The sequence below is a fragment of the Rousettus aegyptiacus genome, unplaced genomic scaffold (genome assembly GCF_014176215.1).
Source record: "Rousettus aegyptiacus isolate mRouAeg1 unplaced genomic scaffold, mRouAeg1.p scaffold_m13_p_3, whole genome shotgun sequence".
NCBI lineage: Eukaryota > Metazoa > Chordata > Mammalia > Chiroptera > Pteropodidae > Rousettus > Rousettus aegyptiacus.
The window spans coordinates 44,158,663-44,177,031 of NW_023416306.1; the positions used below are offsets into that span (position 1 = coordinate 44,158,663).

At 36.6% G+C, this 18,369-nt stretch overlaps 1 protein-coding gene across 16 annotated transcripts in view; it reads left to right on the plus strand.

Moving 5' to 3' along the window:
• TRPM3 (transient receptor potential cation channel subfamily M member 3) overlaps window positions 1-18,369 on the plus strand; it is a 482,939-nt gene that overhangs the window by 301,527 nt on the left and 163,043 nt on the right. For all 16 annotated transcript variants that reach the window (XM_036217932.1, XM_036217935.1, XM_036217937.1 and 13 more), the window contains one exon: window positions 15,236-15,359. In XM_036217932.1, the coding sequence (XP_036073825.1) occupies window positions 15,236-15,359 (124 nt within the window). The remainder of the gene's footprint in view (window positions 1-15,235; window positions 15,360-18,369) is intronic.

Below are 18,369 nucleotides of genomic sequence, written 5' to 3' on the forward strand. Positions count from 1 at the left end.
TAACTCACCTCCACTTGAATCACTGGGAAGGATTTCGTCTTCGATTTTCAACAAAGTCCAACATAGTTGGGTCATGCTTTACTACAAATAAATATAAATGCATAAATGTTTATATAAACAAATCTATACAAATCAGTATGTATGACTGTACATATAAAATTGACTAGAGGAAACATACTTACTCTATTTAAAAAACTTGAATTAGGATTTGAAATAACTGATTTTACTTTTTAGTTACTTTGATAGTTTAAATATGATTTCTAGGCCAAAGGACTAGAAATGTGTACATTCAGCTATATAGCTTGTCATTTTACAATTTTAAAGGAGTGAATAAAATAGTCACACCTCTATTTTAACCTTTTTAGACTTGATATCTTGCCTTTAAATTCCCTGGTTTTAACCATCTTCTAAGAATATGAATTTGAAAGGGAATAGCTTTAGAAGTAAATTATAATTGGCAAAACTAATTAACTTTCGTAGATGAGATTATTTGAGGTAGAAAAACACACAACTTTATCATAACATAAAGAGGTTTGGATAAACTAGGAGACAATAGCAATTAAATTCTTATTTTTGTCTTTTTTCCCATATCTCTGCTCTGTGGCATATACTACCTGAAAGAAATGGTCAAATTCTTTATCTTTTATTGTACTGGATTTTCTATTTCTCATCTGTCATAGATTAAAATGAGTCACAAGTCACTTTCCCTGGCTAATTGCATTGCTTTAGAAACATTATCAAATTCTATTTCTGAATCATAAATAACTAAACACCGCAAACACAGATAGATTCATGCTACCTAAATTTCAATTACCTAAATTTTTAAACACTAGGATGTCACTTTATGCTGTGTCTGACTAAGCAAGATACCCATAGTCAGGAAGACCTCTCAGGGTGCAAGTGCCTGAAGTAGAAGTCAGAGATTACTTTGCCTGATCATTGTCAACCTAAGTCTCAGATTGCAAAGAAATGTGGTCTTGTCTCTCATGTATCAGCCAGTGAGCAAGTATTGCACAGATAAAAAAATGTCAGTGTGAAAAAGGCATTTAAACAAATGGATATTCTGAGACAATGACCCTTATTTATCTAAATTTTGTTACTGATGGTTATGTTAATTTTGGCATGTTTGTCCCAAAATAATCATCTAGATTTACCTTTTTTAAACACTCTAAGCAAGAAGTAGAAATTACAGTAGCAGAATGCCTTAGAGCTTTTAAGTAGTCTGTTCATACCTTCTGGGAAGTTATCAATGGGGCAAACACCGAAAGACTTTTTTCATTTAATTAAATATATTTGACATGTAATATTGTGTAAATTTGACATGTACAATTGTTAATTCATTATATTTATATCTTGTATTATGATTGTTGTGGTGGTGATACTTGGCAACTCTATTATATTACATAATTATCCTTTCTACTTTTAGTGGATGGGATAATTAAGTTTTAGTTGTTCACATTCTTATGTGAAAGTATAATTTGTATTGGATATTCTGAAGAAAAAATGAGCAATGGCTTACTCTTGAGGACAGGGGGATAGATAATATATTCCAAATAAAATATGATTTTCTCATTTAAAGGGAGCCTAATAAGGGTCCCTACATTTTTGGGTTAGCTGAATGAAAGGCATAAATGGAATATAAAGATGAAAAAGGAAAAATATATTGCATGGCTTCAAATTATAAAACTATATCTAGCAGAGATATGAAAAATGTTCTTTTCTCTCCAAATGCATATCAAAATAACCAAAAACAGGAGAGAATCACCAGAAAACTGATCATTTTAGAAACCCAGATCTGTATTCCTTAGGGCATATCACTCTATACAGTGGTCACTATTGTCTTCTGCTGCTGCTCAAGAGATTTCCATCTAAAGCTGAAAGATGTCATAGCCCTATCATTTGTCTCTGTAAGACCTGCTGAAAGAAAGTAATTGATAGCCATGGTTGATGTTCCAGCATGATTTAGACATAATTGGAATGTCAAGTGAGAAAGAAGGAAGGAAACAAAAATCAAGCATGCAGACTTCAAATGTCTATTTTAGTTGTTGTCAATTTCATCTTAGCTGTCTCTTTTCTAGAATTTTCTATAAGAAGGAATGTCAAAACCAGATTCTGTTTTTTAACTTTCTCAGAGGGAGGTAAGGAAAGTTGGAAACATCTTGTACAGATAAAGGATACTGGTAGCTTTATTTATACGAATTTTATTTTTGTTTTTGTTTTTGTAGACTATTTTCCAAGTTAACATTTATTGAGTGATTACTATATGCATAGAACTGTTAGAGAATGAGCAAGACATGGCCCTGTCAGAGACTTTATAATGGAGATTAAAACTAGACATGAATACAGATAACCAGGCCAAATGTGCTATGATAAATGTATAAAGTGTTACAAAAGGACAGAGGACAAAGCACTTGGAAATGGATTTCCTCATGGAAATCCATTCAACGGAACCATGTATGTTAATTATCCACAAAATGACCATGTAATGACTCTATTTCTCCTCCTTCCCTTTTCCATCAAAAACTGGATCTAAACTGAGGGTCAACATTAACGAGAAAAAGCTAATATTTTACTCTTTCATATAAAATTCAACATAGAAAAAAGAATCAATCTGAATAGGATTGAAGGAAAGTTGGTAAAAGGACAAGTTCTATGAATAGCGTGTTGGTGTTTGTGTGGTGGTGTGTGTTTGTGTGTATGTATATTATTAAATTGAACTATATATATTCAAATTCCAGGTAAATAAATGTAACCAATAAATTAATTTGGTAAAATTTAATTTAATTATATATAATTAAATACATACATCAATGTCTATATTTATACATACACAAGTGAGTGTGTATTTAAAATTTAAGTGAAAAAGATAGGACCAATGAGACTTTTCAAATCAATCAATCACCAAGTACTTTTTGAATGCTTGTTTTAGGCACAAAGTATGTTTTTCCTCAAGATTTATAATCCTATTTGAACTAATATAATAACAAGTAATTTTCAATTAGATGTTAGTTACTGATTTCAAAGAAGGCAGAAAGAGGCATAGGTTGAGTAGACAATGAAAGTCTCATGTAGAGATTATTATTGTGATTTTTCCCTCTGTGGAACATATAAAGATGTAATTATATAGATACCTCTGTCATTGTATCCAAGTTCCACAAAGCTAGAGTAGCTGCATTTATTTAGGAAAGTGCAACATAAAATAAATACTTTTGTCTTATAGTTTGTTATTTGATCCCTTCGTGTTTGTCAACATTAACCTTAAAAATATTATCTAGAGTTCATGAAGGAAAGGACTACTGAGGAAAAATTTTTATTCGTCCAAACTGACCATTCGGTTCTCTACATTGGTTAAATTTACTTTAGAATTGCTCAACTCCAAGTAGGGAAAGTGTGGCCTTGAACATAAATAACAAACATCAGAAAAACACAGAGCTGGGTAATCTATCATGACAAAGAAATCCTTTTTAGGGAACTACTGCTAGCCCATCAAGACCAAGTGAAGATTTCAAAGGTGTCAGTTATGTTTCTCAGAGATTTTCTTAGCTAATTTTTGGCTGCTTGTTATATAGAAAATTTTCAAAATAAGCATATGGTTATTACACTTCAGCATGCCTAAGATTCACCTGAAAGTCTTAGGAGACACAAATTCCCGCTAACCATACTGATTCGCTGTGCCTGGGCTGGGGTGCAGGAAAATGTATTTGAAACCAAAACCCCAGGTGATTCCAAAAAGAGTGGTCTGTGGACCACACTTTCAGAAACTCTTTTAAAATTTATAAACATTAGTTTCTCTTTATATTTCTTTAGGGTTTCCAAGTCATTGCATTGTTACCACAAGCACTTTGTAACCTTTGCCAACTGTTGTCTTTGAAACTCAGTTGACTTAAAAAGTTTATTTAGCATGAATCACCTAATTTTTTTTTCTTTTTCACAGCTGTTCTTGCTTCCAAACATCTCAGATTTGAAAATTCTAACTTTGAAAAGATAGCTATACCACAAAAATATTCATTTTGACAGGACTGGTAGACTTCTCTTTCGTATTTTTATTTACATGGATTTCTTAAAGGCATGCAATTCACTTTCCCATTTCGTTTGAAGATGATTTTCTGACTAGTTTAAAATAGATGGGGAATTTGAAAAATGAAAGAAAAAAAAAAGACGATGAGAAAAGCAAAGGTATTTGAAAGTGAACCGGTACTAGTTGGTTATGAACAGTGGGTATCTGCTACTTGAGAATCCATGAATAGTCATTAGGGTCTGTAAGTCCAGCATTAGTTCCTACCACTCTTTGACTTTACAACTGCAGTGAACAGCTATTTAAGAGTCCCAATCTCCCACTTGCCTATAGTATTGATTTTCACTTTTTAAACCCCCCAGACCCCTTCTCAAATGAAATCTCAGGTAGAAGTGCAATATCTAAAACAGGCAAGACAGAGGTTTATTCTGTTGAAGCTGGAGTGGAAGGCCTAGACCGCTGATTCTCAATTTTTATAAAAAATTGAGGGCTTGTTATCAAACTACTGGGACTCATCTCGAATTTTCTAGTTAAGTAAATCTGATTGAGGCAGGTTATTTGCATCTTAAGAAAGTCTCCAGGAGATGCTGATGCTGTTGGTCCAGAGAACCATTTGGCCTAGACCCTCCCTCCCTCTGCCCGGCTCTCACCCACTGAGGAAGCTCTGAGGAGCAGGTCTGGAGCTCCTCCTCAAAATGCCAGGGGCTTCAGTGTAGGACCCAGTTGAGACCATTAATCTATGGGTTAAGTCCACATTCCTTGGCTTGGACTCTAGATTCTTTGCATTCTGGCCCCAGACTCTCTAGGGCCATCTCAGTGACCTTTCATTCACCCGACAATCCAACCAAGCTGCCCTCCCCACTGCTTTTCAAACAGAAAGCTCTTCCACAGGCTTCTCTGACTTAGCATGAGATATACATGTACATTTCTATTTTTTCTTATTGTTAGTTTTTTTAATTTAGGTTTATTTGACATATAACAATATATTAGTTCCAGGTGTACAACATAACAATTCGATATTTGTATACGTTGAGAAATGATCACCCATAAGTCCAGTAACATCCACCACATTACATAGTTTCAAAAATTTTTTTCTCATAATGAGAACTTTTAAGATCTGCTCTTTTAGCAACTTTGAAATTTTCAGTGCAGCATGTATGTTTCCTTACCCACTTAGTTTCAAGAAAGTTTTTGTCTGAAGTTCTGTCACATAACCTCTTTCTCATGAAAAGAAACAGTGAGGGCTTTAAAATGCACAGATACATTTAAAACATATCTATGTGAATCACAGGTAATAAAATGCTCTGGTATTTAATTCCTCTACATTAGAGGAAATGAATTCTGAATCAACCTGGCTGACATTAGAACCTGCAGCTGCTAGAAATATAGTGGATTAACATTTCACCCAGTGGTATCATGAATAATAATGTTGCAATGCACCTAATGAGTTTTTCTCCAGATTCCCCATGTAATTTTCAGATGTTGATCATGAACCACAGGATTTATGAAAATTAAATTCAGTAGTGACCGCCTGCTATTAAAAGCCTCTTCGGCCAGAGAAACACTAAAGATACATTAAAGTGGCACTCCAAAGTCAACTCCAGTCTGGACTGCTGTTGTCTAGAAAAGTCTCCATTCAGTTTCAATGAAGTCTTTTCTTTATTGTCCTAATTGTTAGACAGCTATCCTAGAGTTGATACACACATTTATTTTGTTTTCTGGGAATAGTCAATGCAAATCAAGTGTCCACTCCTCGAGCGGTGACCTCTGAAGATCTTGAGTAAACAGTAAGGAATCAGTTCCTCTAAATTTATGAGAGCCCCAGTTTAGTGTCTTGGAGACAGACCTAAATTTTGGAGTTCTTTAACCCTATGGTCTCCTTGGTTTTCACCATTTCATAGTATATTTGAGACTTTATTACCTCTAGTGCAGGGACGACAAATAGTTTTAATCCTGAGTGTCAATAATAACCAACTGGCTTCCTGGAATGATACGTCAAGAATGATTCTGAGGCCGCATCTGGGCTGAGAGGAAAGACTACTGTGAGAGATTAATAATGAAGCAAAGAAAGAAATTTACAATCAGTGTGCCATGGATGTGTACTCTTACTTTAAAAAGAAAACAAAATCTTATAGATAGCCCCATGTATCTCTACTGCGCAATCATCAAATATCAAATCAAACTATGACGCTAAGGGAAAAATAAGAAACATATTTGTCTAAAAGACTTCTCTTCTGAATAAATGTTGAACTAACTTTTAAAGCATATCAGTGGAAGAGGTGCCAGTTTTTGCGTGCCCAAGGAGCATCTCAGTCAGCTCTGATTCTATCTTTTATGCAGGGCCTAAAAAACAAACAAAAAAAAACCTGACTGCTCTATTTGCCTGGCTCCGTACAATAGTCGTTGGCAAGATTTTATTTGGAATGAACTCTGAGGATATGTTTACCTGACCATGTGGTAGCCCCTATATCCTTTGGTGACAATTCAATCTCTACTCTTGGGCACATTCATAACCAGAGGCAAAGGAAAGAAGAGAAATCACAGAGACACTGTTCAAGATTTTTCACCTAAATGTCCTGCTAGTCTTTGTCTTATGTGAAGAGTTTGGCAGCTCTGTCTGCCCAAGGAGCAGTACTCTCCAATAGACATTTCTGTGATGACGGAAATATTCTATATCTCTGTTCTCCAATCAGATAAGTATTGAGCACTTGCACTGTGGCTAGAGTGACTAAGGAGTTGAATTTTATTGTTGCTTAAGGGTAACAAATTGAAGTCTGAATTGCCACACGACCAATGGCTACCATATAGGATTGCACAGCTCTAGCATTTCTACAATTAGGTTCCACAAAAGTGGGAACCCTTGAGTGCCTGACAGGTTTCCACTGTTCTCTTTACTTTTTGATGATATTCCTTCATCCAGCCAACATTATGTATCAAGTCAATCAACCAATGTTTTTTGAATGCCTACTGTGTTCCAGGCACTGTTCTAGGCACTGGCAAAAAACACACTCGTGAATCAATAGACAAAAATTCCCACTGTTGTGGAGCTTACATTTTAACAAGGTTAGATAAATAATAAGAAAGGAATATAATATATAAACACATAATATTTAGAAGGTGATATTCTGTGGGGGAAAAGAGAAGGGTGAGGGAAATCATGGTAAAGAGATAGTGAACAAGCCTCTGTGTTCAGCACCTGGGTCATCCCTGAGAGAAGAGAACGCAGAAGCAATGTAAAGTACAGTCCCTGCATCCATGGAATTACAGTCTAGTTAGGATTTTCTTAGATTACTTTGTCTTTAGGAAATGTCATGTATTGAATGTATAACACAAGGCTTCTCTCACAGTAGGTGCTAAGTGCCTTTCTTATCACCCTCAACCCCACCGTACCACTCACCTTCTGTTTCCTTTTGTATGTGTATCTGTACCACATCTGGCTCAGGATTCTAGAATAGGTAAAAAAAAAAAAAAAAAAAAAAAAAAAAAGTAAAGCAACAGAAAGTGAACAAAAATAAGTAATGTTTGCTCTATGGGTAGTGGTAAATGAGATTTCATTGAACAGATTGCACCATCAAGGTGTATGCAATTGGCCCAATTATAAACAACTTCTCTAAGATCGTTCTAACTACCTCACATTTCTGGAAGGAAACACTCAGGAAAAAGCCAGGTGAACAACTTCTCTAGGCTAGATACTGAACCAAGATCAGAGGTACTAATTTTTATGGGTTTACCTGATAAAGGCCATTTGTATCTGAAGTTGATCTTCAGTACAAAACAAGACAAAAACAGACAGAAACAGATCAGATGGATAGTTACCAGAGCGGAGGGGGCTGGGGGGATGGGTGAAAAAGATGAAGGAGAATAAAGTCAATAATAGTGTGATAAGCTTGCATGATGACAGATGATTACTAAAATTAGTGAGGTGATCACATTGTAAGTTATAAAGTGTCAAGTCTCAATATTGTACACCTAAACCTAATATAACTAATATAATACTGTATATGAACTATACTTTAAAAAAAAAAAAACATTTTAAAATAAGCTGAGTAAACTATTCATTCATCCCATCCCATCTACTGGCCACTTTTGCGCATTCTATTCACATTTTCCCGAACTTTCTATCCAACCATTAATAACAGTCAGTCAATTAAGCGTAAATTTAACATGAAATATCACTTATCCTGAGTTGCTCTTAGGGCTTCTAATTGTTGAACAAAATATTCGTTTGTCTTTTAATTAATTAAAGGGAACTTCCGGCCTCTGATAAGCTAGAGGAGTAACCCTGGGAAAGTGGTGGATCCTTGAAATCACGTGCCTCAGTCTTCTCACACGTGAGACATATAACATCCTATTTCAGGGATAAAACAGAAGAAATATCCACTTGTATTCAGTCATTTAAATGACAAATCATTAACTTTCCATTACTACACTGTGTAGAACCTACATAGTTAGGTTTGTATAGCTCATTACCAAAGATTCCTCCTGCCTCATTCTCTTGTCCTCTAAGCCCAGCTCTGATGCTTTCAGCTATAACATAATCTTTAATAAGTCAGGTCAGCTCTCCAAACTATGTAGTCTTCATCTGCAAAATGGCTGCTCTAAAGTTGTATCATTCCTTTATCCCAAAGTTCAAATCCCTCAGCAGAATTTTCAGATTAGCATTTTTACTAAAACATACAGACTCCAAAATCAGCAAAAGTTGACATGTTATCTTGCTAGTGATTGGAACCTATTGCAGAATTTTAAGAAGGATGTGATCAAATCATGTTTGCTTTGTAGAAGAACCATTCACTCAATACTGGGGAATGGATTAGAGGAGGATAGAGAAGGAACCAAGATATGATGAGTGCCTAAATCAAGGCAGATCGAGAATGAAGTGGACTAGAACAATATTTTAGGAACTCAGATCACTCTGTTATTCAATTTCTGGCAGGTGCTGTTGTTGCTTTTCTTCTCCAAACAGACCCCAAAGTGAGATGAGGGCACCAAGAAAATACCCTACTGTTTTTTGCAGGTGACTTAACCCAAGTGTCACAGATTGACCCAAGCATGAACGCATTTTATAGAAGATGTCCCTTACATACAGCATGTAACAGAGACAAGGTATGACGATAGTATCCATGGGGAAAAAAAGTTCCAGCCAGGTGCCCAAGGCCTAAAAGAAATACCTGGTAAATAGTAGGTACTAAGTAAATGTAAATAGGCCACTGGATAAAAAGAAAATATTGGCAGGTTCCATGCTTCAAATCAGTAATAATATTTTGGAAATATTTGCGAGTAGTTAGACTATTACTTTTAAAGAAAATCATGATTCTCATTATAATCAACTATTAAAAGACGGAATTTAAAGTTTAAAAGCTGAGGCCGTTTATCACTGAAATATAGAAAAAGCCAGTTTACACTGTCTCATCTGAACAGAATCACTTGATGAGGTTGCTCATCTCCAAGATGATCACTATTAATATATTCTTTTTCTACACATTTATGCTTTTCTTCCACCAAGAGGAGTCTATCCCTTTCTTCCTCTTGAACTGGGGCTACTCTTAATGACTTGATTAATCAAATATAAGGAATCACATTCTGGAACTTCTGAGCTTCAGTCATAAGAAGCTTTGCAGTTTCTGTCTGAAACTCTTTAAACACTCTTTCGTAGAATCCTCACTTTGAGAGAAGCCAGCTGCCATGTAAGAAGTCTGTATACCCTGAAACCATTGGAGAGGGCAATGCCAGCCAGTCCTCAATTTACACAGCCATCTCAGGCAAGGTACCAGACATGAAACTGAAGAAACTCTGTTGGATATTCTAGCCCCAACGGATGCTATGTAGAGAAGAATCGAGGCCCTGCACAAATGGCCCCTGTTGAGCCATCTTCAGTCATTCCAGCCTCTTCAGTTGAGGCCCCAGATATCATGGAGCAGAGCTGAGTTATCCACACCATGCTCTGCCTGAATTCCTGACACCTAGTATTATTAACACGATAAATAAATGCTGTTTCACATCGCTAAACTTTAGAGTGTCTTACCAATTAATAGATTACCAGAATATATGATGTACAGCCTTGTGAGTTCTTTGAGGTTAAGAATGAATATTATTCATGTCTACTCTGGCATAGTGCCTGGCACATAGTAGGCACTAATATTTGTTGAATAAATAAATAGATGTGTAGATGTCTACATGGAGTGTTTACAAGGTTCCACTCTGATTAAGTCTCCTAAATCTGCTTAGTATCTCTGTTTCAGAAGAACCGGTGACCTCTAACCTCTCCGAAGTGGGAAAGTTATTTCTCCAGCCTGGATTGGAAGTGGCCTTATACCATTGGGTTTTCTAGGTTTGCAGAGCACTGATGACAGAGCTCCGCTTTGCACACAGAGGCCCCAGCCACTGGTCATCTATATAACAAGAAGGAATACTTCAGTGACTCTTTACTAAGGAACCTTGTAGGAGAGGTTTTGATAAGACCAAGTGCTTACATAAAATTTGCTATGTGTCAGGCACTTTTTTAAGCCCTTAACAAAGATTAATTTATTTAATATCCACAAGCGTATGAAATAAGTACTATTGTAATTCTCATTTTACATATATGGGAAATTTGACATAGAAAGACTAACCTTCACATGATCACACCGCTAATAAGTGACAGCTTCACTCCACACAGCTTTGCCCTGCTGGCCATGATGCTTTTATTCATAGTGCTACCCTGTCTCTCTGGGAAGAATGATGCTGTTACTTAAGACTGACTTGTGACAATTGGAAGAAGTGGTAACTTTTACTAAAGAAGAATAAGGAGAAGGAGAAGAAGAAAAAAAGAAAAATATCGCTCTCTGTGACCTTAGGCAAGACATGTAACTTTTCTGTGCCCTTAGTGTTACATTTAATTACTAAATGTAACACTAAGGGCACAGAAAAATTGATCCAATTTTATTTTTTAGAGCATTAGAGAGTCCATGGAAAACGGTGTCTTCTAAATATCGGACTGGTATTATTAACAATCATATTTATATAAGTAAAATTTCTTCATATCGTATCTGAATGAATCAAGAGAGTGTCTATAGAGGGCATTAGAAAGGTTTCTCTCCTCGAAAACCATTAACCTTATCTAGCTCTTTGAATTCCATAGAATTCTAAATGCATTTTCTAATTTTAGAATCTAGAAACAAAACCCTGATATTGCAGGTAATTAAATTCATTATGAAAAAAGTGCGTGCATATGGTGTTGTTGCTAGCATTTGAACAGAATACTACCAGCAAACGGAAGTTTTGTTCGTTCCTCTGAGCTTTGGATGAACATTGACCTATTTCCGATAACTCTATAATGTCTAAAAAGCTCAAGATAACAAGTATGGCATTTAAATGGAAACACAAATGCCATAGTATAAAGATTTTCATCGCTTCAGCGACTATACTTCCTAAATCATGAAACCTTCTAATTTGAAGTATACCAAAAATAGCATTGGCATATGGAGCCACAAATTAACACTTTCCATAAATAGGTGCCACTTTATCAAAGACCCAAATCTAGAACTAAAATTTGACCTAATACTATAATCATGTTTTGATGTCAAGAAATTTCCAATCACAATTTTAATACCATAAAAAGATATCTAAAATGGGCTTATTTCTATTTTTGTTGGTGAATAAATATCACAGTCAAGATTTTTAAATCATTCCAGTGTTTTGCAGGGAAAAAAGATAGAAAGAGCTAGGAAAGCAATAATTTCAAGAAAGCAGGCTTCCCAGTATCCTATGGAATATAAGAAATAGGAAGAGGTCCTTGAAGAACACAGAGGAAGCTTTTGTGCCAAATATAAAACATCTAGTTCAGCACAGCAAATACTTGTAAAAAGTTAGAAGCAAATATAATCTTCAACATACTAAATGCACTTTGCTATTGTCCTCATTTATCAATTTCATCTTCTCCAAATTCATCTAATTTCCTTCATATGTTCTCTGTATTACAAAAGTAAAGTCAATTTCCTATAACACAAACATTTAGATTTCTACCTCCAATGCAGATAATTAGGAAATTGAAAGACATGTTTATAGATTACAATTAGGAAAAGCAACACCATGGAGGGAAGGCTGAATTCAGTAGACTCAGCTCAAGCATTGAGATCACTAAAATGATTTGCACAAATCATTTAACCTCTTTGAGCCATAGTCTCCTCTTCTGCAACATGGAAAACCTTCTTGACTCACAGGTTATTGTGAAGATAAAATGAGATTATCGCTGTAACCTGGTGTCATGAACCATGATGGGCTATGAACATGTCAAATGTTATAAAGGATCTTTTTCCAAAAAAAAAAAAAAAAAATATATATATATATATATATTAAACTTTCTGCCAAAGGCATAGGACTTAATATTAGTTATTTCTCTGTCAAAGGAAGAGATATGCAAATGTTGGGAAGCCGTTAAAGGCAAAGAAGCATCAAAAATGAGATTTTTCTTCCTGATGCAATCTGATGGAAAAAGAACTAAACCAGGAAAAACATTTAATGTTTAATAGCTATAACTTAGTGCTTCAGAAGAACTGAATCACAAGCGTTCCACCTAAAGCCATCTCTGGTCCATCATGACAGGCATCCCACACTTTGGAAAACAACTAACCTAGAGAATCCTCTACTGCTAGAAATAGAATTTTATGGTTTTTATTGCTAAATCACTTAGCCAAAACCACAACTTCAGTCAGCTGCAAAACTGAGCTAAAAAGTATAAGATTCTTAGTGTCTTTCATCTCTCCTAACCGCCGAAGCTCCCAATCAGCTAAATTGCACATTATTCCTCAATTTTTACAAAGTGACAGACTAGATTCAAGTGACAGATGTTTCCCTCAAATAGTTAATGACCTCAGAGAACTGGGATTTTGTTACAGATGGTTAGCGATGGCAAACAAATTTTGAGTTGTTATCAAAATTAAGCACCTGCAGACAAATGATTGGATCTTTCACGTGCCTAATCAAGAGAGTCTCTTCTGTTGTTAATCATGTACAACATCTATATACATCTGATACTGCAGGACTCTCGACTCATCCACATCAGTTACCTGTCAAGTAGACACGCACCGAGGTATGAGTGCTCATGCACTGACTCTTTGAGAAAATTCACTGGCAACACAAATGTAAGCATGTCACTCTTCAATTTAAATCCTTCAATAACTACTCATTGCCTAGGAATAAAATCCAAAATCTCTTACACGATCTCAAAAGTTCCCCATGATCTGGTCTTTGCTCACCCCTTCTGCAGCTCCATCTTGTTCCACTCTTTCGTTTGCTCTCTATGCTCTGACCATACTGACCTTCTTTTATTTTCTCCAAACTAGGCCTGTCCATGCTGTTTTGTCTGCCAAGAATGCTCTTTCCCACCCACCCCCCGTCCATGCTAATGCTCATTCATTCTTCAAGTCTCAGGTAAAACAGCACTTTCTCAGAGGAATCTTCCCTGAATTCTCTAAATTAAATTATATGCAGCTATCACAAACTTCTCTACTTCTTGGCTACTGTCAATCGCAGTGTAATTGCTGCTTCATGTTTTTCTACTCCACGGTTGTGAAAGTTCATTAAAGGCTAAGAGTGTATATATCTCATCTATTTGTGTAGCCCTGGCATGCACCACAGCATCTGGTACTAAATAGACATGACTTAGCAATTGTTGAATGAATGAATGAATGAATGAATGAATGAATAGTTTGGGACTGGTCCACACCTAAAGCCACAGAGTTCTCGAGAATAATTTAGTAAACTTGAGAGGATCTGGTATTATTGTCAACCTTACTTGGACTATCCTCTTTCTATATCTATGTTTATGATATAAATCTTCCTGAGAGGCAGAAGGGTGACTCAATCCACCATTAAGCTGAGTGACATTCCAGGATCCTTTATATAATCCTATCATGGAGAATGCACCCTCCTCAAAGTTGGGCCACCATAATATCCAACGTAATGGGTCTAAGTGAATTCTCACACATCCTGGGGCACAGCAGGCCACTGACATGAAGATATTCTTAAGCTTCCCATCTTGATTTCTTTTAAGCAATGAAGTTAGTCATGCCTTAATGTTAAAGGAAATTTCATAATTTGCTGCTTAAATAGCCACAGTGATGAAAAGAGGCAGCGGTGTAGTGCACTCAGTTTAATAAGTGGCAGCATGGTATAGTGGAAAGATCACGAGGCAAGGAATCAGAAGAACTAGGTGCTAGCTCTGCTACTTATTTGCTGAATGACCTTTAGCATCTGGTTCTTTCTGGATAAAACGTTCTTTCCCTTTAAATTGTATAAATCTTTTGCTTATAGGGTTCCTGTAAGCACCAAATGAGATCATAATTATATTTTACTATTGTGAGTTGCTGCTACTTCAATTATGAAGAAAATTATAAATTTTAAAATACTAGTCAAATAATGATTGATTTATTATTAATAGATACTGTCTTGATTTTAGACAGTATCTATTAATAATAAAGTGAATTTATATTGTCTACCATTTGATAGCTGTTAGAGATAGCCCATGTCTCACCAGACTAGTGATAGAGGAGTGAAAAGTTAGTTATGATTGGTCCATATTTAATAAATAATAGAGCATCGATTAGCTATAATACACCCCCTGTGCTTTTATTCATTCTTCTATGGTATAAAAGCTTTCTTTTAATAAAGTAGTCAATACGATACCTCCTGGGTCAGATTCTTGTTAGCTGTAACACAGCAAAAGTTTGACATAAATAATGAATCATAGGCCAGATAAGCTACCACCTACATGGAATTTTAGAGAAAACATAAGTCTTATTCTCATTAAGCTCAAAAATCCATTACTTGAGATATAACCTCCTTTCCACAATTAATGATGAAATTGAAATTTAAGTCTTTAGATAACATACAAAATTTTTGCCAAGAAGCAAATGTTTAATTGAAGGCATTTTTTGATAATAACACTTGAGGAAAAGAATATTAGACACACACCCTGTAAAAGAAAGAAAAAGACAAAAAAAAAAAAACTAAATCTCTTATTTTATTCTTTTAGGTTCTGAGATATTAAACTGGATTTTTCAATGTACTGTTTTTTTTTTAATTGTCCCAGTCAAAATGACTGTTGTGAGAAAAATACGGGAAGAAGTAACTGCTGTCTAAAGTAAATCATCATAATGCTTTCTTGTGTTCTATAGTATTTCTCAGTAGCGTGTACTGAATAAGAGCTAGGCTGACCTATTTGTACATTGCTTTTAATTACAGACTTATAAATGAATCTTTGAGGGACCAGCTGTTGGTGACCATCCAGAAGACTTTCACATACACTCGAACCCAAGCTCAGCATCTGTTCATCATCCTCATGGAGTGCATGAAGAAGAAGGAATTGGTAGGTAAACAATGTTCCCTGTGAGCGGCAGAGCCCTCTCCATGCGCCCTCTGTCTGTTTAACCATTTTCTTGCATTACGCACCGTTTTTAATTTCTGGCCAACCTTACAACCTTCCTCAGGCCCCATTGGCTCCTGCATTTTCCTCTCCTCAGTAGCTAAGACACTGCTTTTTCTGCCCAGATTTAATAAAGTGTGTTCAACAGGGTTTTAGCATCATTTCCTACTGAAGCTCACATGATTGCCTTAACCAAATGAATTGAAGAGATTAAATAGGTTTCCTCCTAGAAAATGCTTTAATTGATCCTCTCTTAGGTTTGAAGTTTCACTTTGCCTGTGAGTAGTGAATCGCTGATGCACTTATCTTCAAATATCTTAGTGACAGAGGGTCCAGGCTAATATGCTAATCTATACAGGTAGAAAATAAAGAAACCTACTCAAGGAATGCTAGAAACTTGTGTAGTTTCTGAAGTGTCCTCCAATAGCAACTAAAATACTTCCTACGTCTGGGAAAACTATCTTAAAAATGTGATGTAATCACAGAGGCCTTCTGCAAGGGTGAACGGAAATTTAAAAATGAGCTAACATTTACTGAACACTTACTATATGCCAGGCAGGGTACTAAATCATTACATGTTTTAATTCCTGCGATGTTTGCAACTGTCTCAATGAGAGAGGTACGATTATCATTTTAACCTTACAGATGAGGAAATTCAAAACCACTTGATCAGTAAATGAGGAACTAGGACTCAAAACCAGTGGTGTTTAATTTCTGTGGGAAATATTTTTATTCAGAAATGGTCTCATTGAAGCAAATGTAGTGTGAATCATCCACTCTAGATAGGTTCACAGTAGGTGTCAGCAGGCAGGAATGATTCTCAAAAGTCATTTGAGCCCACCTGCTGACAAGGGAGATAAAGCAGCAGTGTAAACCCGAACAGTGGTATTACTCAGGTTTTGCACCATTTCAAGTCTTCACTGGTAGCCTGGAACGATTCTCTCTGGGGACATCAGGAAGGCATTCTCCTCCAGAGGGGCACCCAGGCCAGACCCTAAAAGGCTTAACCACAGGGAGATAGATAGGATACAGAGGAACTGGAGCTAGCTGCCTTCGACCAGTTTCCCCACTAGACTGCAAGCTCCTCAAGGCATGCTGGAATATCTGGTTCATCATGGTGCCCCCATGCCCAGGACAGTAGCTGGCACACACAGGGACTCATTGAGACTGCCATAAGGAATGGAGAGAGGCAATTTTTGAGTTTGAGAAGCTGTTAATTCAAGTAAGCAAGTGCCCTCTCTGGAAAATCTCTGTGTGACCTTCATGAAAAACCTTCCAACAGCTTCCAGATTTGGGGTGAAAGGAGTGGAGGTGAAGAGACTGGGACAACTCCTCTAATCCTTGAATATCCATAAACCTCAATAGTCTGTCCCATATAGAGAAGCCAGTGTGCGGACAGGGTTTATAGTCATGGCTGCTGGTGCCTCAAGAGAGCCTCTATCAGCCCAGAGAGTGCCACTGGCATTCTGCCGTCTAGGATGCCACTCCTCACAGAAGTTCAGCTCTGCCTTTCCTTCACCCAAGGAGGCACATGAAACCCTGAGCTTCTGCATATCGCAATGTGGATTTTCTTATGGATTTTCTCACAAGCGCTGATTTTCCAATACTTATGTTAATGCCGACTCTGAAACCTTATCATAACTATACATTTCAGGAGTCCTGCAAATTTCCTAGAAAGGCAGTTAGGATTAAAATTCTAGGAAGCAGTTGGAAGTCGTAAAACCAAATGAGGCCGAATGTGCTTTTTCGGGTATTTTTTGGCACTGTTCTCTGGGATTCTGCCTGATAATTGTCATGTTGTTTAATCATGGCCCCTGCTGGAAAGGTCAACTGCATTTTAATGTGAGATATTTATTGAAAGATATGTGAGGTATTCCTAACTGTCTGCTAAAGTATTGTGTATTGTGATCTTAACAAGAAAAAAATTGTTCTTATCTCCACAATTGGGCAGAAATTATGATTTTTTAAAAATTATAAATGTAATTATAATTATTTCCAAATTAGAGGGACTATTTATGTGCATGGACAGTACTAGATGCTTTATAAAGGAGGTGTCCATGAGGTAGGTATTATTTTTCTTCTTTTGAGAGGAGCAAGGGAGGGAACTGAAGCTGGGAGAGGTTGAAGGCTGTGCGGACAGCAGGAAGCCACGCTAGGAGTGTCCTGCTGCAGAGCCCAGTTAGCATCTCCTCAACATGCTGCACAGCTTTGCACGCAGAACAAAGAAGCACCGCACAGCGGAGTTCCTCTTCACTCATATCCTACACGTTTCCTTCTATTCCCTTTACAAACTAAGTGGGACCTAACAGTCTCAGGTTAATCTAACCATTGCCAAGTTCAGCTAAGAGATTTGTTTCTGGAGCAAATCTGACATCTTTCTCGTCCCAGCACACTAGTAACATATGAAATAAAGAACTTCATTATGTATGCATAATGTGAAACACGGGCCTCTGGGCCATGTGGCCTCATGGAAAATATGCATTGGCGAATGTTTTGCTTGACTACTTTCTCCTCACTTTATATCATTCTTGAAAAAAAAAAATCACTTTTCTGCTTATTTCCCACCTTCAGTCAAAACAACATCTTAAAACTTGTCACCTTCTGAGAACATATATCCCCCTAGAAACAAATCCATGAGCTAAGTTCCATCATTGTCATTGAGAAAAAAATAAAAATTAGATAAAAACTATCCACAGTAGCATATTAACTTGGGGGGAAATGTAAGGCATCAGGATGGAGTGTCTCTACCTCCTTCCTCCTCAAGAGTGGACTGGTGATAAAGCATCTCAGGACCAAGAAAAGAGCCCCAAGTGGCAAGCACGCTGTGAAGATGATTGTGTGTATGGAAACCAGAGCCTTTTAGTTTCAGAGGACAATACCAGTTCCTGCCCTCCGCCCCTGCCTCCCTGAGATCCTGTATGCCCTCTGAGCTGCTGCCGACGCCTTCCTCCAT